The following is a 23,544-nucleotide window of genomic DNA, read 5'->3' as shown; positions in this document are numbered from 1 at the left end:
CCCACTTTTTCATCATGGACATATATCAGATTTGATGTCTGTTTATTTTCACAGCATTAGTCGATTTATCTTCTGTAAAAAATAGCAGGACATTGATGACAAATGGTGGTATACTTTTGTAGTAAAATGAGAAAGTATATGATCAAGAATGAGCACCTGCTGCAGTGAAGAACTTGTTTAGGATTATATGAGATTCTGATTAGAAACACAATTCCTTGTTCACACTTTACAAATGCAGGGAACCATTGTTACAAAGACAGGGCAAAATATGCCCCAATTCTTCATTTGTTGATTTTTTTCCAATGTAATTTATGACTCCCAACAACTCTGGGAGGGTTACATTTAAAACTACAAAACACAAAGCAGGATCATATCCCCCCAAAACAACATAAAGCAATAATAATAACAAAAATGGTTATTCTGCCCTTTCCCCCCACAACCTTGGAAGGATGGAAGGCTGAGTCAACCTCAAGCCCCATCAGGATTGAACTGCTGGCAGTGGACATAATTAGCTTATAATTCTGCATTCTGTGCCACCCTTGCTCATACGCACACACACACGCACACACACACACACACACACACACTTTAAAACACACTTTAATGTCTCTATAAATTTTAGGTTCATATATATCCAGGAAAATGTTCAGGGATTGAGGGAATTAATGATCATTTTAGAGAAGTTAATAAATTCCTTCTTCATTTTGAAGGAGCAATGGAAAGAACTCTCTAATGAAGACTTGGATCCACCACCAGAGCATACCCCTCCCCCTCCAAGGCCACCCAAAAGAACCTCTGAAATGAATAATGGAAGAGTGCATGATCCTGTGGAAGTTTTTTCAAAGCATCCAAGGGCTGAGGAAGAAATCAAGTGTGCTGCCAGGGCTTTGGAAGCCAGTGTCCTGGATGGCAGAGCTTATTCCTCTGAGCAGCAGGACATGGAGAGGTAATGTTGCCAAAGAGTACTTCGGAGTATTTATTGTAGATTCTCAACAAATTGTCTCAGCTTAAAGTATGTTCCCATTAGTTTGTGTCCTCCTTATTCCGTAAAGTGCACTGAAAATATAATTCTCTTTCGCATATGTCAGGGTATGAAATAAAATTTAGACATTTGAAAATTGAGTCATTTTTGCTGTAGGTTGCATTGTCTTAGAATGGAATAATAGAATAATAACTTTATTGTCACTTTGAATGTACACTAATCGGCATACATTAAAATGACATTTTGTAGCATACAGCTCTCAGGGTCACCACTTCCAATATACACTACATAAATATGACAAAAATAAATACAGAATTATGCATATACCCATTATATATTATATGACACACAGAAACAACACAATCTTTTGGAAAAAGATTTAAATTTAATGCTTTAAATTTAAATCCTTTAAATTGAATTCCATATGGGCAATATATTATTGCCATATCTGAGGTAAAATCCACCCTACTATACCTGAGCTACTTCAGTAACCTAATAAAAGATATAAAAATATGATTCTTACAGGTTAAAGAGCAGCTCTGAAAGAAGCTAATATTTTTCTTACTGAAATAACACTGCTTAAAAAAAAAATCCATGATAGCGTATGAGTTTGAAGGAAGAATGACTTGTCTCATAGTTTGAGAATATTTTAACTTATTTACTTAAATTTGCAATGGCTGAAAATGAAGGAGAGCATTTTATTTAAAATTTCTCAGTGTAGTGAAATGTTTTAATTGAACTTAAATGTTGTCAGGATGAAACTATAATTTTCATGTAAGTTTATTACTCGTGGGACAGGTGGATATATAAAAAAATAATTATGGAACTAATGGTCCTATGTGGTTCTACTTCAGATTCTTTAAGACAAAATTTTCAGAGAAACACCTTGCCACTTCAAAGGAAATTTAGAAGTGATTTCATGTTTTCCAGCTCCATTGATGGAAACTTTATCCAGAAATTGAGTGAGATGGTTATCAGAAACAAAAAGGAGAAATGAAGTGTATTTTAACACTAGATGTCACTATTACTTTTTATATCAACTGGACCCCTTTCCTAATTTGTCCTGTTTTAATTTAGCTATTCTTATTAAGAAGTCATTTGATGACTTAAATGACAGAACCAAAGTATTGGAATCATGCTGGGGAAAGTTCATTTACTTTTCAAATTAAGCCTCACTAATCACCATGCACTAAAGAATTCTAATCTCAGCATGTTTATTGTCCTGCAGCACCAGTCCAGATAGTATGCTTAGGAAGAGAACTGTTGATGCTTCACCATGCAATGATGAAATTTTGAAGCCAGAAGAAGAGGATGAAGAAAGCCTGATGACAACTTGGAAACCATTCCTGGTCAACATCTGCATGTTCACTGTCCTGACAGCGGGTGCATACCTCTGTTACAGAGTATATTTTCATTGATGGACATCACTTTGGTGGTATCATAATACCAGTAACATCCGTGGTGTTTCATTTGTTTCTGTACAAGAAAGCTAAAGGGGCAACTAAGCCTTATCCAAGTGGAAATGTATGGTATGTTAGAGAAGTTGGAACTTTGGTTAGGGTTTAAAGAGAAAGTTGATGCACTAGGGTTTAGGATTTAGCCCTAGGTCCCAAGAACATAATATTCTAATCTCAGGGCCTTAAGATATTCAGGAGTAAGCAGAGAATATGCCAAATAAGTCTTGTGTTTTTCATTTTTTCCTTATTTTTTAAATGGAATAATAAGAGTTTACAACACATTGCTGGGTTTTTTTCAATATTTTAAAACCAGGGGGGTACTTTTGTTGTTCTTTTGGTGGTTTTTCAGAAAAAGGAACTAGGCACAAGTGAAAATTGCCTATGTTCTCCAAGCATTTGTCACCCAATACACAATCTTATTCCTTTAAACAACCACTGTATAAACACCCCTGAAGAATGTACAGGTTTTTTTTGGAGAGAGGGAGCTTTTCACTCTGCCTTTTTAAGGACTGATGGCTCAGTCTAAAGAACCACTTATGCATAGCCTCCTAATAGATTTGGATGTTGCTCAGGAGCGCCAGTGAATGAATGGAGACTGGACAGTAGTGTTCCCTCCATGCTCAATTGGATTGCACCCTGAGTTTTTTGGCAGTGCAAATAATATGGGATGTATTTTATTTTTCTCAAGTAGGTTCTTGCTTCAGTAACATGCTATAAATGGGCACCGCTTTTTCTCAGGGCATCCCAACAAGTCAATGCTACATTATTCTCCCTCCCTTTTGGACAAAATGAGTGATTCCTCTCCCTACTCACCATCAGTGCTCATTGCTATTTGTCAATCATCTCTTGCACTCTTATTTCTGTGTACATGCCCATTGTATTGCACGATCAACTTCCTAAAAAATATTTAACTTCGTATATAGTTTCCTATCCTTATGGAGAAGGGGAAGGGAAATGTAAGCAGAATGTCCACCAGCATTTATATATCAGATACTTGCTTTAGAAAAGGACCAGGGTGTAAGCTTCGTCATCCTATGGAAGGTAAAATGCAATCTCATTCTAGACTTACCCTGTGAAGAATGTCCTGTGCCTATACAGAATAGAAGAGGAACCATTTTAAAATCATCATCGCTATCTTAACACACATGCAACCCTTCTTATGGTAAAGATCCAGTGCAATGTTTCTCAGCAAAACTTCAGTGCTTGGGCCAGCTCTTCTCTCGATCTTTTCCTGTTACAAACCACTGTGTTGATGATTTTTCAGTGTTGTTTTTAGAACAAAGATTCCAAGATTAGCTTTTATTTGGCTTAAAGATCATGCTGTTTAGGAGCCAGGTTTAAGGCTGCAATCTTATGCATCCTTGAATGAAGCCCCACTGAACTCCGTAATTCTGACTGTTAATTCAGATGTGTAAGATTTTTGCTTTATCCGTGAGCCTTCTACCTCTGCTAAAGAGGAGGTTTGCACCCTTACTCAGAACAAATCCTTTGTTCCGTATTTGAAGAGAGAATTTGTTTGTATTTTATTTTATTATTTTAGGTACAGCTGTAGCTGCTAAGAAAAGAGTAAAAATTGACCAATCATGTGTTTTGTTGTTCATAAATATTATGACTGGGGAAGTATGCTGATGTTGATAACCCCCCCCCCCTTCCGCTCTTTATAAGCAATATAAATAACAAAAGGAACCTTGTTACAGAGGAGAAAGAGTACTGAAGTTGCAGCTGTTTCATTAACAAAATGGCACCCTATTTACAGTGCAAGTTATTTGGAAATTCTATATTCTACCTATATAGCACTTAAGTATCATCTCTTTTAAAAAATCTATGATATATCAGGGTTCTCACTCCATATTTATTTTGCTCCTCAATTCTGACCAAAGTTGGCTTTTTCTTCTTTAAACAAATGAGATGTTAAAGAAAGGTCTTGGAGAAGGGGAAGGAAGAAAAGGTGAAATGAGGCTAGTATCAAGGTTTTTTCAAAATGACAATAATACATTCATAGGTAGTCCTGGGTAACTTACAGCCTTACCTATGAGAAAGAGGAATTTTGTTAAGAAGTCAATACTTAGTAATAATATTGGAAACATGAAAATATTGACATGATTATAGAAAATGGCATAATATATAATGGCTCATCTATGTATTTTGCTACTCAGTATGTGATTGCTTTGTCCCTTTCACGTTCTGTCATCCACTAGAATATTATTCAGAAACATTTGTATCACATTTTTATTCAACTGCATGTATAAAAGTCTCCTAAAAATGTCCTGATTGAAATCCATGTGCTTAAAAGGTGAACATAATTTTTATATTTCTGCTTTCTGATGTGCCCAATTATACTTGCATGATTTGATTATTTAAATGGCTGTGATTCCAAGGGTGTCGCTGAAGTGTTTTTATTCAGCTCCAAGATTGGTAGGTGTGTTGTTCTCTTTAAAAAGAAAAAAAAAAGCCCGGTTGCCTGTATCTTGCCTATTATTTGGCAGTTTTTCTATGTATACCATCTAAACCAGTTGTATAGCACTCATTTCAGTCAAGTAACTATAGTACAAACATTCCAGAGTGTGTACAAAGCCATATTCACACCTCTTTCTCTCTCTCACACACAAGTTTTCTATGGCAAATTGCTGAAACGTGAAGTGCCAAGACAAGGGCATTCAGCAAGAGTGGTCAAAAATGTCAAGATGGCAGCCACAACCACTCGATTGAAGGTCCACCCCCTTGTGATGTACAAAAGGGGGGTAGGTTCAACCGTACGGGTGCAAGGACCATCTTAACTATTTTTATTTCCCAGAGATGCCCCCATGCCAACATACTTTAAAATGTCTTCTGATAGTGTGAAGGAAACAGTTATTTACAAAGATCACCAGAATGAAGCTAGAACTGAAAATCTGGTTTTTATTATTATTATTATTTAAAAAAAATGAAAGGACTTTGGTTAAAAATAAATAAAAAACTTTTTGATGAAAGAATTGTATTATCTCTTCCACAATGACATGGTCAACTTCAGAATGTATCTCCACAGCAACGTGATTGTACTATATTTAATCTATCAGGGAGAACTGCCCCAAGACAGCCAAGAAATCTCTTCTGATTACCATGTTCCTCTCAAGTCCGCCAGCATCACTTATTTGCCTTGATCATTTTGAACAAAAGAAGTGCTGTATCCAATCAAATCTTTTTTTATGGTCATAGACCAGCATAAGAAAGATGGAATAGAAAGTGCTATAAGAAATACAGTAGGAAGCCCCAATAAAGCTCAGCGAGGTGTGGATACGGCTTGTCATGCTGAACTGTAAGCATTTTGTTTTGATGTCCTTGTACATGTAACGTAGTAGTTTGGGGTGTGTATATACAATAGCATTTCAAAGTGGATGTATTGGTTAACCTTGGGCAGGGTTGGGGAGGGGGGAAGGAAAAGAAATATCCATGTTTAAACTTGTTAGAAAGTTAGTGAGCTGCTCTGCTATATGCCTTAAGCAAATATTTACTCATCAGGTCTTTCTTTTTTACCAATTGCCATAGAAAACTTTTTTAAGAAAAGAAATAAAATAAGATAAAAAAAGAAGCTAAATGTTTTGGTATAATACGTTTTCAGGTATATTGTCTCTTACGTAAGGTGTTGCAACAACCTTACAGTTTCAGTAAAACTGTACAGTTTTTCAACTTCCCATACAAATTTTCAGTTCTCATTTTAGCTGCAACAATAAAATTCTTTTATAAAGAAACACTTGTCTGATTTTTCTCCACTTCCTTTTTTTTTGTTTCAGTCGCAGCAGCAAAAGCTCCTCATTGAAGCATATCTTAGTCTTTGTGGGAAATTTTAATTATTTTACCTTGAAATTGCAGACTAGCCTGTTCTCATAAATTGGTAGGCAGTTGTGGGGAAAGATTTTCCATGCTTGATTAGGATGGCGGTTTATCTCCTTCACTGTGATAAGAGATTGCAATCTCCTAATCTCATACACTAATAAATAATTGGTGAAAAAGATTGTTTTGAATTTTACATTTAGTCTCTGTATTGCCAAAAGGAAAGACATAGCCGGGTTTGGAGGGGGGCACACAATGCTTGTTTAGCAAGAGTCAAAGATTAGGAAAGACTTCACAATTTGTAAAGATCTGCAGCTTTTCACAGAGGAGACTCTTGCTGAAGAAGCAACTTGGTAAAGTAAGATTGTCAATAGAATTTGTATTGATAGGTTCACAGAATCATTCATGGAATTGCAGTTCAAGAGGTGCCAACATCACCCCTAGAAGACTGTTCAAGAGAATATTAGCCAGTAAGGCTGAATGCTAAATTGAGGGTCTAAACTTGTCAAGACTCTTCCAGTATAATAATATTTGGTAAGTGGGGAATGGTGGATTTAAAAAAAAACACTTTTAAATAGTCAGATTGGTGTGGTGGTTAAAGGCAGTGAACTAAAAGCTAAGATAATATGAATTTTGCTCCAGTCTTAAGCATGAAGTCAACTGGGTGATTTTAAGACAAGCTCTCCCTATCAGTATCAGGAAGAACGTATGGCAACCTACTTCTGAAAACATGGCCAAGAAAACTCTATAGACTTGTCCATGCAGTTATCAAGAGTCAAAAATGACCTTTTCCACTGCCATTGTTTAGCAGAGCCACCACCAAAACCTACTAGTCTGAAGGGAAAAAAATCTTATTGAAACTGCTATGTAATACATAGAAATAGGTTTAGCCCAATAAAAATAAAAACAAAGGAGCCAATCTTGAAAAAGTGACCTGCATGTGAAAATATTGTGGCCTGCATAGTTCATGCAATAGTTTCCATTCATTGTAGCTTCCCCGCTAAGTAGCTAATTACCATCTCTTCTCCAGCACCTTAAAATCAAACAAATTCACCCAAATGAAATTGACTCTTCTCTGAACCTCTCATTTCATTTTGTTGTTGAATGTTCTATAAATGACCACTTGAAAATGAAAATCCTTTTCAGGTATTTTAACAAAATCTTTTTTTAAAAAAACTGAATAGCAATAAATACTGAAAAATACAGAGCAAAATACACTGTATAAAAGGATTTTGATCAGGTGATGAAAACCTACTTGTACATTGGTATAGTCAACCATTATCAGTCAAAGGAAAACCATATTGTGCATTCAAAGCCTTAGTGCCTGTTTACTCAGTACCAGGTATTGCCAAGATCAATGAAAACATTATAAAAATATATTTCAGGTGACCACTAGAAGCCATTTAAAAATGGTTGTTATTGCTTCCAAAGGAGCCTTAGAAACAGAATGGGAGGGAATTGTTTTTCTTTTGTATCCCATGTACTATTACTTATTGCATACAGCCATTTTAAACTCCATTGACAGAAACAAAGACATAATTTCAATTTATCTATTCAAATCTTCGGGAGACAATAATTGACGTTGTATTCAATTACATGAATGGAAATTTCCACTCAACAGGTGGATAAGTAACTCCCCCTTTTTACGAACCTGTAATTCCTTAATTGGGGGTAGAATTGGAGTGACTGGATGGAGCTGAGTGTTTACTGACTGGATACCCTTCAACACCAATAGCAATAGCACTTAGACTTATATACAACTTCACAGTGTTTTACAGCCGTCTCAAAGCAGTTTACAGGGTCAGCATATTGCCCCCAACAATCTGAGTCATCGTTTTACCAACCTCAGAAGGATGGAAGGCTGAATCAACCTTGAGCCAGTCAGGATCGAACTCCTGGCATTGGGCAGAGTTAGCTTGCAATGCTGCATTCCAACCACTGTGCCACCACAGCTCTTCAAATAGTTGGATAAATAGAAATAGGAAATAGGTGCAGGGGAGAGAAGGAAGGAGGGAAGAAAAGGCTGTCAAAATGTGAACATGGTAATAACTTAAATGGAAGCTACAGGGATGACCAACAACTATTTGTAAAGCTCCAGTCTCAGTCCACAAATCCAAGAATTTTCTGTCTTGAGTTTTAATCTATGTGGAAAGTTCTGTCTGCTTTTTCACATGCATTGTGCATATAATAAAAATAAAAACAGGATACATTTCAATAATCCAGTTGCAGCCACCATGCTAATTTTTTAAAAAACTTTGCAGATGCCCTTGTCCCCAAATCAAAGAATGAGAGTTGCCTTGTGGGAGGAGGACAGGGTAGATGTGTTTGCCCTAGGATGTTTTATGTAAAAAGTGGGGAAAAATGACTAAAATTTGAAATGATCAGCCTCAACTTTTGCCTTAAAGTTTCTGTGAGATCTGCTCCAAAGGAAAAAGGCCACTAGAAGGCAACCACAAGTTAATTTGCTGCATTGACTTAATTATTTTAGAACTTTACATTTGAAAAATCTTGGTCTACAAGAATTAAGTGAATAAATATATATAAAATAGTCTGCCTCCTCTTGTGTCAGAGAAGATAAATATTTGTCTTGAATGGAAACCAAAGGGGGACACCTAACAATTAAAAGAAGCTTCTCCGATCTCATTCCTCGGATCCAAAAATGGTGTTTGGGGTTTCACTGTACATCTTCAGCACCCAAATATACTGCAAGTGTAATATTAATTGTATTTAAGACTGTAGAATGTGGATGCTTAAAAATATTTTTAGTTATAGTTTGTTACGTTTTCCAATGGCGTTCAATTTTTTCTTTTTCTTGGAAGACTCCTTTTACTGTAGCATCTAACCCTTGGTTCCTCCTTTGAAGTTCTTGTTCAAAATATTGTAATTTCAATGTCAGCTTCTTGATACATAGCCTCTCTTAGATCACAGCATATTTTGTCCATTTTTTCAAAAGCCAATCTTCCCTTTTCTCCTGCAAAGAAAAACAGAAAGTAGCCATGACTGATACAACTGGGTTGGGAATGGAGTCCACCTTCTCTTCAGGCACCAATGGTCCTCCTCTTTCCAGATACTCAATAGCTATCTTTGCTAAGGAGAGATGTTCTTGATCACATATAGATGGAGATTGCTCCAGCCCTTCCCTTTACTGGAAACAGAAAAACTGTGTTTGACTTCAGTTTATTGATGTATGAAACAATTGTATATGGTCAACCATCTAAGAAGAGGAACTCAGGATAGTGAGCAAAGATACAAACATGAAACATAATCTAGACCAGGGGTCTTCAAACTTGGCCCTTTTATGAGTTGTGGACTTCAACTCCCAGAATTCCTCAGCCAGCGTGCCTGGCTGAGGAATTCTGGGAGTTGAAGTCCACAAGTCATAAAAGGGCCAAGTTTGAAGACCCCTAATCTAGACCAATCACACATTACCGCACAAATGCCAGTACCTACTGGGCCTGGCTGAAAACCTAAGTCTTCATGGCTTCCCAGAAGACCAACAGAGTTGGGGGTCACCCACATTTCCTAAGAAAGGCTGTTCTAAGTCAAGAGAAAGGCAAATAGCAAACCAAGAATTAAACTGCAGCTTTGTACTGTGTTTATTTTCTAGGAATGCTGATACTGGCTCCAAAGTTATTCTTGGGAATAAATCTGGCACATCAACTCCTCACTGACTTTTTAAAAAGTGAAGTCAGGTGGAATAGAGAACCTGATGTGAGCCAAGAAGTTATTTGCAAACATTTGGCATAATATACCTAGTAATTATAGTATTCCTCATTGGTTATAATCCCAAACTGGATAATTTTATAAAGTTCAGTAAGGAGTACATGGTTTTAAAAGGAAGTTAAGAAAATGACTTCAAGTGACCATCCAAAGCAAATTTCTGGAGAAAGTCCATAGATTAATTCCACAGATTTGCATTTCAGTTGCTGTTCTAGTGGTACCTATAAGTAGCTCGGGTTATCCAACTTTCTTCACTCTTGCTATCAAAAGAAGCCAAACCATCAATTCTCCTTTCCTGAATCTCTTAAAACAGATAGGTGAAAGGTGGGGAGTAAATCTCATAAATAAATAAAAAGTTATCTGGTTGGATAAGCAAAGCTCCCAATATATTTTCACAGTTGCTGAAGCATTTAGTTTCCCATTTCTATATTAGTGAATAAAAGGCTGTTTGTGTTTTCTTTCTAGCGCCAGCTGCACTGATAAAATAATTCCTATTGTCATCAAAATATCATATCATTTGTGAACAGGATCAGGCAGAAGTTAACCTTTGAATCAGGGCATCAAGGAAAGAAGGAAAATTTGTGAGCCTCCATATGTTAGTGGAATACTAACAAACGTGACCACAGACCAAATACCATCAAACCTGACCACAGACCATATTGTGAGAGAGGGGTGGTTTTAAAATGTGATAAATAAAATAATAAAGCAGGGGTGTCCAATGTGAATTGGGCCCTCTCTCTATATGACTGCCTGTGAGGTAAAGACTTACACTAAACAACTAATTAGCCAAACTAATGAGGTTGTTCCTTGCTCTGTCCTCTAACTTGGTTGTATAGTCTCCACCATTACATCTTCCATCTGACTCTTTTTTTTCTGTAGAAATGAATACTCTTCCATGAAAGCAATGGATTGCAACCTCCTAGTAGTTTGGTTTTCTAAATGTCTTCTGTGCGTTTATTAAGTCCAGAACAATGTTTGGGATTAGAGAGATAACAACCACAACAATGTTGCTGCATAGCATGTTTGCTTCCCATTTACTTTTACACATATAAGAATTTTAAAGTGGAACTTGGAGCATGATTTGGCAACAGAGGCGGTGGTGGACAAAATTTTATATTTGACATAAGAAAAAAATGGTATTTAAAAAATGTGATCCAATGGCAATAGGCAAGCCAGTTCTTTAGATCAAGCGATATTTACATCTTGGTGCAACACCCACACCCACTAAAAGGATCAATTCTACAAGCTCCACTTCTTTTACTTGCTATTTTACATGTAATTGTCAGTTAGCTATATCTATTTTAGGTTGCCAAAACCTAAAAGTGAACTCTTAATTCCCACAGTAATGTCTTATGTCTAAGGATATTTACCAATGTAGTATGACTGTATTACTATTATACTTCTCATCTTTTCTACTACTGTCTCTTATTGGTATCTTATGATTATATTACTTTGTTGTCTGTATGTACACTGAGAGGTTATGCACCAGAAACAAATTCCTTGTGTGTCCAACCACACTTGGCCAATAAAGAATTCTATTCTATTCTATTCTATTCTATTCTATTCTATTCTATTCTATTCTATTCTATTCTATTCTATTCTATTCTATTCTATTCTATTCTATTCTATTCTATTCTATTCTATTCTATTCCATTATTTTAGGTCTATAAAGCCAAGGATTGAAAACCTTTGCAGATCTATAAAGCAAACGAAAATTGAAGTAAAATCATATAGTCATGGTTTCACTTATAATAATAATAAATAATAAAGTTGGAATGGACCTTGGAGGTTATCTAGTCCATCCCCCTGCTCAGGCAGGAAACCCTATACCATTTCGGACAAATGGCTCTCCAGTCTCTTCTTAAAAACTTCCAGTGTTGGAGTATTCACAGCTTCTGGAGGCAGGTTGTTCCACTGGTTAATTGTTCTAACTGTCAGGAAGTTTCTCCTTAGTTCTAGGTTGCTTCTCTCCTTGATTAGTTTCCATCCATTGCTTTTTGTCCTGCCTTTGGGTGCTTTGGAGAATAGCTTGAATCCCTCCTCTTTCTGGCAGGCCCTGAGATATTGGAACACCGCTATCATGTCACCCCTCACCCTTCTCTTCATTAAACTAGACATACCCAATTCCAGCAACTGTTCCCTATATGCTTTAGTCTCCAGTCCCCTAATCATCTTTGTTGCTCTTCTCTGTACTCTTTCTAGAGTCTCAACATCTTTTTTTACATCGTGGTGACCAAAACTGGATGCAGTATTCCAAGTGTGGCTTTACCAAGCCATTGTAAAGTGGTATTAATACTTCACGTGATCTTGATTCTATCCCTTTGTTAATGCAGCCTAACACTGTGTTGGCTTTTTTGGCAGCTGCAGCATACTGCTGGCTCATATTTAAGTGATTGTCCACTAGGACTCCGAGATCCCTCTCACAGTTACTACTATTGAGCAAGGTACCCCCTATACTATACCTGTACATTTGGTTTTTCTTGCCTAAATGTAGAACCTTACTTTTTTCACCATTGAATTTCATTTTGTTAGATAGCGCCCAGTGTTCAAGTCTGTCCAGATCCTCCTGTATCTTAAGCCTGTCTTCTGGATTGTTGGCTATTCCTGCCAGCTTGGTGTCGTCTGCAAATTTGATGCGTTCCCCATTTATCCCTTCATCCAAATCGTTGAAGATGTTGAAGAGCATTGGGCCCAGAACAGAGCCCTGGGGCACCCCACTCCATACTTCCCTCCATGTAGATGCGGTTCCATTGAGGACCACACGCTGAGTACGGCTGGTCAGCCAGCTATGAATCCATCTGGTGGTGATTCTGTCTAACCCACATTTTTCTATCTTATCAAGTAGAAGGTTGTGATCTACTTTATCAGATGCCTTAATGAAGTTCAAGCAAATTATATCCACAGCATTCCTTAGTGATCTTTCACTTCATGACAGAGTTGCCATTTTCATTTGTGATCACTAAATGAGGACTATCTGTATTTGCTATTCATTATCACTCAGAACACCTAAGCAGAGAATCATGAAAGCATTTACCAAATGAAAGTGTTGTTTCTCTGGCAGCAGTCCTCACTTCCTCGGTTTCTGATTGGCACAGTGTGGCAATTTGCTCTAGACTTTCAATGCCCTGTTTGATAAAAGAAACATTTCAATAACTCTGTTTAAGTTATTTCTCCCAATTCTTAACCCCAATGCATCTCTTTGAGAATAGCTAACATCTGGCTTCAGTAAACTGAAATTTATGGCATTCTGTAAAGAAAGGATAGACCAGTATATTTCAATGGAGAATTTTACTTGCATCTTTGTTTTCTTATGGCTTTGCTTCTGCCCATTCTCCAGCTCAGCAAGCTAAAGCAATACAATCACCACTCTGGCAGATGAGTGAATCACCACTACATGAGGATCAGCCAGAAGCAAGAGGCAAAAACATGTTCTTTGTCTATCATAATTTACCAACACAGGTAATCCTCCACTTATAACCACAATTGAGCCCAAAATATCTGATGCTAAAGGAGACAGTTATTAGGTGAGTTTTGTTCCATTTTAGGACCTTTCTTGCCACAGTTGTTAAGTGAATCATTGCAGTTGTTAAATTAGTAACACGGTTGTTAAGTGAATCTGGCTTCCCCATTTACTTTGCTTGTCAGAAGGTTGCAAAAGGTGATCACATGACCCTGGGATGCTGCCACCATCGTAAATATGAGTCAATTGCCAAGCGTCTGAATTTTGATCACACGACTATGATGATCATAAGTGTGAAAATGGTCATAAGTCCCTTTTTTCAGTGCCACTGTAACTTTGAACAGTCACTAAATAAGCTGTTGTAAGTCAAGGACTAGCTGTACATGTTTATTCTGCCTTTTTGATATACAGCTCAAGAGAGGCAAACATATCTAAATACTCCTTCACTCTCCTATTTTCCCCACCACAACAGTCCTGTGAGGTGGGTTGGGCTGAGAGAGAGTGGCTGACCCAAAGTTATCCAGTGGGCTTTCATACTTAAAAGGACGTCTCCTGGTTTCTAGGCTAGCAGCTTAACACCTGCACCAAACTGCCTCAGAGTGTAATGTTATTACTTAAACAATTCTCCAACTTTGGGGGGGAGGGAATTGAGTACATTTGGAATTTTGAGGCCATTCTGCTTGTTCTCTTGCAAAACAGCTGCAGGAGGGGTGGATGGAAGCATTTTCATTCCCAAAGTAGCACTAACTTCCCAGAAAGTTACTAATTTTATTCCGACCACTACCCCCTGTTCTTCTCTCTATTCTCCCTGCTTAAACTTTTTTCTCCTGTTTTGATTTGGCCCTCTAAAACAAAACGTTGGACTGGAGCAGTTAGATTTGGTTTCTAAGAAAGCCAACAGGGACCCTTTGCCCATATTACAATGCTAAATTCTGCCGGATTATCAGGAAACATCATTTCCGTGAAGGCTAAAGAGTCTGCAAACGTCTTGCACAAATTTATGCAGTGAACTGCACCCTGAAAGGAGGTTATTGATTTTCCACCAGTGGTGTGATTCAAATATGTGAACAACCAGTTCTCTGTGTGGATGCCACTTCCAGAAGTCCATTCTGGGCCTGGACAACAAAAAATTAACCACCGGTTCTGCCGAAGTGGTGCGAACTGGCTGAATCCCACCATTGATTTCCACATGCCACAAAGTCTGCACTGAGGTTATATGTATAACCAGGCAAAATAGTGAATGTCCTGGTGTCCAGGCCAAAAGATGATCTGATCACAGAATAATCATAAGATCCCAGATCAGGACAGTGACAGATGTCACTTAGTGGAGCCCTAGGAAGAGTCCAAAGACTGATAACATGTTTTAAATTCTTGGATTTGGACACCCTCTGCTGGCTGTTGACGAAACCTGTTCAAATAGTCCATTTCACCAAGAATTTTCTAAAGCAGTGTTTTTGAAACTTGGGAACTTTAAGATGTGTGGCCTTCCAATTCCCAGAATTTTCCAGCCAGCAAGGAAAGCAGAGGTTCTCAAACATGTTGGTGTTTTACATTCTTAAAATGATTGAGGACACAAAAGAGCTTTGGTTTACGTGGGTTATATCCAGTGGTAGGATTCAGCCAGTTCGCACCACTTTGGCAGAACCGGTAGCTAATTTTTTGTTGCCCAGGCCCAGAATGGACTTCCGAAAGTGGCATCCCCACAGAGAACCGGTTGTTCACATATTTGAACCCCACCACTGGTTATATCTATCAGTATTTACTGTATTAGAAATTAAGACTGAGAAATTTTAAACTATTTGATTTCATCACCCCTCTGCAAGACCACAGTCTGAGAACCACTGGTCTATAGGTTTCTTTAAAAGCACTCACTCTGAGGTTTTTGAGGGCTAGACAAGCGGCTTGCTGTAGTTTCGCATCATCGTTGCTTAAGAGATCTGTGTAAAAAGGAAGAGCCTGTAGTAAAAAGAATGTAACAAGGCTGTTAATATTCCTTCTTTAAAAAAAATACTTTAGCATAAATGCCCTATTCCTGACCTAGCACCATTTAGATGGGTAGGAACCACCATTCCCAGAATTGCCTCCCAGCTGTAATCCTTACACATCTGGAAAGCATCAAGCTGGGGGGGGGGATTGTAATTTAACAGTCTTGATGAGAATTCTGGGTCTGTATGTGATAATGGTTTTTGTCCTTCCTTTTCAAACAAAGATACAGCATTTCTCAACCTTGCCAGCTTGGGAATTCTGGAAGTTGAAGTCCAGACACCTTCAAGTTGCTGAGGTTAAGAAACACTGGCTTTCTTCAATCTGGCTCTACCCTGGAAGACCTGGTCTACAAATCTCTTAATTTCCAGCTCAGCACAGAAGTGGGAAAGCATGGGAACATAATTCACTGCATCTGGGTTAAGGAAAGCCGGCTCAAAGTACTGGGCTTTGAAAGAAGAAGCAAAATTGAATCAACTTGCCGTCAGAAGTTGTGGGCTCTCCATCACTGAATTTGTCTGAAATTATAAAGGGTCTCCTCCTTGGAATTGGACTAGAAGGTCCCTTCTAACTCCGTTATCCTATTCTATTTCTGGTTTGTCATGTAGTTCATGAATCTTAACAAAATGGCTTCCCTCGGTTTAGTTTACCTGACCTAGATTACTATAAAAATTATACCTGGAGAGGGAAGTGAGATCTGTAGAAGATAAAAAGAATAAATCACTACATTAAGGACACTTGTTCCATGTGCATAAAGAATACAGGCAGTCCTTGACTTACAACCACAACTGAGTCCAAAATTTCTGTTGCTAAGTGAGACATTTGTTAAATGAGTTTTGCCCCATTTGATGACCTTTCTTGCCACAGTTGACAAGTGAATCACTGAGGTTAAATTAATAATAAGTCCCTATTGACTTTGCTGGTCAGAAAGTCATAAAAGATGAACACATGACCCCAGGACCCTGCAACCATCATAGTTAAGTTACCAAGCATCTGAATTTTGACCACGTGACCGTGGGGGATACTGCAACAGGGCTAAGTATGAAAAATGGTCATAAATCACTTTTCTCATTTCGAATAGTCACTAAATGAACTGCTGTAAGTCAAGGACTGGCTGTATCTATGCTGGCTGGGGTTTACAAGGCACTACATTTGGAGCCCCTGCCATGGACAGACCTTCTGCATAGAAAGCAGGACTATAGCTACTGAAGTGCACAGAGATGCATATATTCCCAGGGCGCAGCTAGCAGGAAGGGGAAAGCTCCTACTTTTTCCCTGAAATTCCTGTTGGTTGCTGCACGAGAAAGGCACAATGTGGCCGCTTTGCCTATATGATGATTCTCATCCAGCTGCAGGACCGCAAGGAGCCGTAAGGTCTGAGGCAGAGGTTCCAGCTGATTCAGCTGCTTCCCTTTTAGCTTCTTTATTTTCTTCATTCTCCCAGGACGTTGCAGGTCCTCTGTCAATATTACTGGAGGAAAGGAATTCAGCCATAAGTAGAGAGGCTCAGAAAAACTATTACTATTGCCAGTGCTGTGACCAAAGAATTGCTTTTAAAAAATGGCAATTCAGTCTGAAATCTGAAACCGTATGTGGCCTTAGAGTTACCGTTTCTGGTCAAGCCATTAGTCCAGTATGCTAACTACTGGAACTAGAGGTATCCTTGCCAAGAAACAGGCACAAAGGGATCTTTCCAAGCAAACCTAAAACACTACTTCCAAACCTTTGAGCTGCAGCATTAGAGGCTGAATCAATATTAAAACATCTCTGTAGATTGGAAGCCCTCCTGCCCCTCTTTCTTTTTTCCCTTGTCAGATGCCTCTGGGAATTTCAGAAAAGGGTCCTTAAGACTGTCCTCTTCTGGTTTTATTCTCCAGCGGCAAACCTGAATATAGCCAATTTGGTGTCGTGGCTAATGCACCAGGCTAGAAACCAGAAGACCATGTGTCTAAAGACTGAATCATGGCAACTGGACCAAACTTTGTTAAAGAAACCAGAAGACCATAAATTCTAATCCCATCCTAGGCACAAAGCCACCTGGGTGACTGTGAGCCAGTTACTCTTGACAAATCACTTCTGAAATCTTGCCAAGAAAATTGCAGGGATTGTCTATTGACTCAAACACGCACATACACATAAAGAGAAAACTTATGATAAGTTCCCTCTATAACTGGATTAGTGTACACCCAACATGGCAGGTAGCTGTCAATATCCCATACTGAAGTCAGTGACCCAGTATATTGCAACCTAATGTCCTGACATAACTCTGAACCTCAAGATGGAAATGAAAAAATAGCAACCTACTATATATCTAAACACAGGATACCAGATGTCATCAAATCAATTTCTTAACAAGTTAAATAAGTATAATTTTAATCAATTTGAAAATTATCCAGGAAATCTACATAAGCCTCGAGTTCCACAATGGGACAAAGATGGAATGTAAATGTAATAAACAATTTTAACATTACTTTCTCTAAGAAGCCTGTAGTTAATGTAGATCAGATGTCCCCAACCTTTTGGGCACCAGGGACCAGTTCTTTGGACAAAGGTTTTTCTGCAGACCGGAGGGTGCGTGGTTTTGTGTTCTGTCTGCATCTCGCAGATGGGGCTTTGCTTGTTTGTGCGGACCAGTTTCTGGCATGCTGCAACCCAGTACTAGTCCACAGACAGGGTGTTGGGGACCCCTGATCTAGATACTAAAACAGATACATCCAAAATGATGTTGCTTTTATTTTGTTCAGTACAGTCTTAACATTTTCCAGTCTTAGGAATAATCCTCATGGCCTTAAAGCAGTGTTTCCCAACTTTGGCAATGTCCTTCACAGTCTATCTCTGTGAAGATCTGACCTGGAAAGTTAACACAATCCAGGTGGATAGAAAGGCCCAACAGAGGCTTCACTTTCTTAGGGTCTTGCGGAAGAACAGGGTAGAACAACAGCTAATGACCCTCTTTTACTGGTCTACTATAGAGAGCGTCCTCTCGTATGGTATTGTGGTCTGGTATGCTGGTCTGACAGCCGCGGACAGGAAAGTATTACAGAGGGTAGTGAGCACAGCACAAGACATTGTGGGCTATCCCCTGACACCACTGGATGACATCGCCAGGGCTCGTTGCCTTGGAAGAGTGAGGAAGATTCTCAGGGATGACTCACACCCTGGATGGTATCTCTTTACTCTCCTACCATCCGGTAGGAGATACAGGAGTATAGCCAGCCGTACCAACAGGCTGAAAAATAGCTTTTATCCGTGGGCTGTTAGGCTTTTAAATGGGATATAATCTCTGTGAACTTATGCAGAATTGACTTGGGAGGCCGGTGTGTAGTGTAGTTGGTTCACATGGTGTGGTAGGATGGAGGGTTTGTTGTCACTGTGTGTTGGGGGGAGAGAGCACGGGGGGAGGCTCAGCTAATCTCAATGTACACATGTTGTACTTTGACAATAAAGGTTTATATTAGTGGACTTTATCGCCCATAGTTTCCTAGTCAACAAGGCCAACGTTTTGAAAGTCAAAGCTCACACATCTGGAAGTTGCTAAGATCGGGAAACACTTACCTCAGCAATCTAGATTGTTATCACATTTAAATTCACAGTGTTTGGCCTGATTATGAGACTGTTCTACTTCATCTAGAATCTATCCATTCAACCTGTGTGGGTGGGAGGGCATGTTGTGGATTTCCTCCCTCTTGAGATGTGAAGAAAGTAGGGTCTTGGAAACAAGTTTCTTGGTCATTGCCTTTCTCTCTGGAGCAGCTTGCCCTGAGGTCAGGACAGTCCCATTCCTATTTTCATTTCAAAACTTCATTAAGATAGACCTTTTCCCAAGATCTTTCAGAGCAAAGCTTGCCACCTAGTTGGAAAAACTGCTAAGTTGGAGTTGGTTATCTAGAACTGAGAGGATGTTTTAATTTGTACCGAAAATTTGCCATTCATTACTTCAACATTAAGGTTTGGGAATCAACCACATTTTATTTTGGTTCTCCATATCTATCTATTCATTTACCTTCTTTAGCAAATCGGATCAAATATTTTTCCAAGTTGTTTACATGGTGTTTCTCCAGGTAGCTGTAAAACTGGAATAACGTCACGGATTCAGCTGGAAGATCTCTTGAGTTGCCTAATAAAATGCCTCCAACTATCTGTTCCAGGAATACCTGCAAAACTGAAGATTATGGATATGGACTGAATTCAGTTTTCACCAAAATATATTGATTTATTTATTACCTATTTCTAAGGTTATAGGCCATCTGTCAAGTTGACTCACAAGGTGTCAAAACCATCTACAGTAATGTACTATAAACTATAATTTTATGAGCTGAAACACATTATACATTTACAAAATTAAATTATGTAGCAGCAAGGTAAATATCAACAGCTGCTTACTTGATAGAAAACAATATAATATTAAACTCAGATGTTGCAAAATTAATAAATTACTTACTAAATAGCGTTAGCATTTTTATCAAAAAGCCAAAAGTATCAAATAAGAGCCCTTCAAAAATAATAATTTTCCAAGGCTGATCTTTTGCCAAAAACCATAACAGGAAGCTACAGCACAGAATATAATAATAAGATTCCACTGTTCAACCCTGAGGTTTTGTGTGTGTGTGTGTGTGTGTGTGTGTGTGCACGCGCGCGTGCGCGTATGATTGGAAAGGGATCCATGGCTTCTACAAGTCCAAATTTGCCTGCAAGAGTGGAGCTCAGCTACACCATTGTGTGTGGGAACCACAGAGCTTGCTAGGTGCACCATGGCATGGTTCTGCAGCCATTGCTTGCTCTTCCTGGGGTCACACCACAACTTGTACCATCAATTGCACTGCATTTGCCCACATCACACTGCCCTGTAGGCAGTGACGTAGCATTCTCTGCTGGGTTCCTTTACACACATGGTACTCAGCACAGTTGATCTGTTCCACCCTTAGACCTTCTGTGGCATGCCCAGCAAGCAGGCAGCTCACTGCACAGTGCTTTGATCCCTGCCTTCTCTTTGCCTGACAGCAAGGATCACAAGTAGACAGGTGGTCTCTATCTGCCAGTTGCCACTTGCCTTGTTGCACAGGCTGAAATGAGACACAGGAGCTTCCCAGAAGTTCCTGCAGTGAGTCACTTTGTTGCTTTGTATACTGGGCAAGGCAGGGATGGTTTCTTTGTCCCACTAAATGCCTTTGGACAGGTATGAAACACCTTGCTCTTCATAAGATTCTCTATGAACCCTTTTTCTTACCCAACCAGAGCTGAACACTGCCCCCTAGGGTGGAAACGACTGGAGAGGGGAAATCTTTGCTTTTACCTTTAAAGTGGCCACAGAGAAAAGCGCAAAAGCATAGCAATAATGTTTTTTAAAAATATTTACATGTGGGCATTGCTTATCAGCCCCCTCATTTAACGACCATTCGAAGTTACAACGGGCACTGAAAAAGTAACTTTTTTGCAACCAATGTAGCGTTCTTGTAGTCACATGATTGACATTTGGGTACTTTGCAACTGGTGGGTGTTTTACTACCATCACAACATCCCATAGTCAGGTGACTGTTTCTTGTGGATTTCATCACTGGCTACTGACAAGCAAAAGCAAGAGGGAAGCCAGTAGTAAAATCGTGATGTCTTTCTTAATGACTGTAGCATTTCACTTAATGACTGAAGGGGAGGTAAGATCATGAGCCCACTAAAATCACCTGGTATTTCACTTAACAACCGTCATTTAGCAACAGAGTTGTCAGTTCCAATGTGGTTGCTAAGTGAGGACTACCTGTAATATATTTTTTTAATGTGACATTCTTCCTTTTTTTCTCCCCCTATTAACTCACTAGGAACTTCTATATCAATATATGAAAAGACTTCAATGTTGTAAACCTTGAACTCATGCAAAAGTTTCAACCATTTAACTAGAATAAACCTTATAAGTTCTGAACATAAACATTCCAGTTTACTGAAACAATTAATGACCCACACATTAAAATGTACCTTTTTCTAGATGATGTCGATATTTCTCTTTTGTTTTGAACATCAATATATATTTCAAAGGAGTCCAAAATCTTTCTGCTGGACAGAATAATATGCTTCCCTGTTCAGTACACTCACTCCAGATCTTCAAGCAGTGTTTTGGCTTTTGGGCTTTTTGGATAACTGCAAAAGACAGCTTTGGAAGTTAGCACTGGAATCAGAACTCTCTTTCAGCTGGAAATGGAATACCAGATCATGCCAAGATGAACCACTACAATTTTGAATATATGCAAACATGCAAAGACATAAAATAGGAATGTGTGGATCAAAAATAGGTAGCCTAATGCTTTCCAGATGTTTTGGACTTCAACTCTCATTAGTGCTAGCCAACATAATCAACAATAGGGGACTGTGGGATTTGTAACCCTAAAGATCTGCAAGGCACCAGATTTCCTGGGCTTGATATGTTACCAAATTATGCTACTAGTCTTTTATTCACTCCAGCTACCCACCCCATGAGTCAGAATTTCAAGTGATTATATGACAAGAGGGGAGACATGTCTCAAATGTTTTGCCAGACAACTGAGAAACCAACCCACCCAGCAGCAAAGAAACAAATAAAAATCTGTTTGTTATGAAGACATCTGTAGTTGCAAAAACCACATAGTCTTTGAGCCTTATTCTAGCTTTTGACATTGCAGATTTCACATGCTTTTTTCCATATGCGGTCATACAAACTGCAAGCCATAGTAAACGTTCAGATGATCAGTGCTGACATATGATTCGAGAGCACAACCTGACTCCTACAGTTAGTTCTGCCACCTTCCCAGCTCTCATTTGAATGCCACAACAATAACAGGGATGGTCTTCATTCATTCTGTTGTTCAACTATGCATATGATTATTTAGCCCTGAATTCTGACCTAGAAGGCAACAATGATTGATCCAGAGACTTTTTCTGTCAGTCCACGGCTTGGATAAATGAACCAGGCTGCATGCTGAATAAATCAACCTGCAGGTGGTCCATATGCAAGCAGCGTAATAAAATAATTTTGAAAAATTTAATAAATTTAATAAAATGTCATGAGAACTTCTTGCCTAAAATCTTATGCCCACTTAAGTTTTTAGATGAGGACACTAAGATCTCATGACATTTGAAATCTCCTAAGGGACGTGGTGGCTCAGTGGGTTAGGACACTGAGCTTGTCGATCAGATGGTCGGCAGTTTGGCGGGTCGAATCCCGAGTGCCGCGTAACAGAGTGAGTGCCTGTTACTCGTCCCAGCTTCTGCCAACCTAGCAGTTCGAAAGCACATAAAAATGCAAGTAGACAAATAGGGACCACTACGGTGGGAAGGTAACAGCGTTCCGTGCGTCTTTGGCATCTAGTCATGCCGGCCACATGACCACGGAGACGTCCTTGGACAAGCGCTGGCTCTTCAGCTTTGAAACGGAGATGAGCACCGGCCCCTAGAGTCGGAAACGACTAGCACACATGTGTGGGGGAACCTTTACCTTTACCTTTAAGATTTCAACCTTCCAAAATTATTTTTAATTTGTTAAGTATTCTTTAATTTTGGAATCTTTTAGGTGTTATTGGCCAGGGAGAGGAAAATCAGTATCAGGCAAAGCATGACACCCACAAAACATATATTGCATTCATGTCAGAAGCACCAAGGTGCTTCAGGGCTGAAAGGATTAGCCAGTGACATCACAGTTGCCCAGAGGACACCCAGTTAGGGGCTCCTTTCATATCTCCTGCAGGAGCTGGAGTGATGGACAAGAACTCAATCCCACCCCACAGCAGCTTTCAGATCTCAAAGGCAGGCTTGCTAAACTCCTGCCCAGCATCCCAACCATCTGAGCCACTGTGCTCCTTATTTTGATGATGATCTAATGGGAACACATTAGGGAACCAGTTGGGAACCAGTGAGGTTGAAGATTCTAGAGTAAAGTTCAGACATCATTTACAGTCTGTTTCAACTGTCAAGTCTTGGATGCATGTAACTTACTCTCTTCAACAGAAGTAATTTTCCGTGGCACAGGAGTAGCCAGAGCAGAAATTATTTCTAAGACATGCTTCTGTTGTGACACTTCTTTCAAAAGCTGCTCCTGGACAATTGGAGCTAAGTTTGGCTTTAGAAGTTTCTGGAAACAAAAGGAGGAAGACAGAGAAAGGTATAAATGC

At 39.0% G+C, this 23,544-nt stretch overlaps 2 protein-coding genes across 5 annotated transcripts in view; one reads left to right on the top strand and one right to left on the bottom strand.

The window, feature by feature from the left end:
• The window catches only part of PTPN1 (protein tyrosine phosphatase non-receptor type 1), an 83,748-nt gene extending 78,932 nt beyond the window's left edge, over window positions 1–4,816 (top strand). For all 4 annotated transcript variants that reach the window (XM_081322219.1, XM_081322217.1, XM_081322218.1 and 1 more), the window contains 2 exons: window positions 711–946; window positions 2,211–4,816. In XM_081322219.1, the coding sequence (XP_081178345.1) occupies window positions 711–946; window positions 2,211–2,400 (426 nt within the window). In that variant the 3' untranslated portion in view covers window positions 2,401–4,816. The remainder of the gene's footprint in view (window positions 1–710; window positions 947–2,210) is intronic.
• A 2,582-nt stretch (window positions 4,817–7,398) lies between these two features.
• The window catches only part of RIPOR3 (RIPOR family member 3), a 121,185-nt gene continuing 105,039 nt past the window's right edge, over window positions 7,399–23,544 (bottom strand). Inside the window, exons 17-23 of the mRNA XM_081322216.1 lie at window positions 23,369–23,504; window positions 21,380–21,541; window positions 19,416–19,574; window positions 16,681–16,883; window positions 15,302–15,385; window positions 13,004–13,094; window positions 7,399–9,220 (exon numbers count right to left, since the gene is read on the bottom strand). Of these exons, the coding sequence (XP_081178342.1) occupies window positions 9,120–9,220; window positions 13,004–13,094; window positions 15,302–15,385; window positions 16,681–16,883; window positions 19,416–19,574; window positions 21,380–21,541; window positions 23,369–23,504 (936 nt within the window). The 3' untranslated portion in view covers window positions 7,399–9,119. The remainder of the gene's footprint in view (window positions 9,221–13,003; window positions 13,095–15,301; window positions 15,386–16,680; window positions 16,884–19,415; window positions 19,575–21,379; window positions 21,542–23,368; window positions 23,505–23,544) is intronic.

This window comes from Vipera berus (assembly GCF_964194415.1).
Source record: "Vipera berus genome assembly, chromosome: 3".
In the NCBI taxonomy this organism is placed as follows: Eukaryota; Metazoa; Chordata; class Lepidosauria; order Squamata; family Viperidae; genus Vipera; species Vipera berus.
This window is presented reverse-complemented; position numbering and strand designations above follow the sequence as displayed.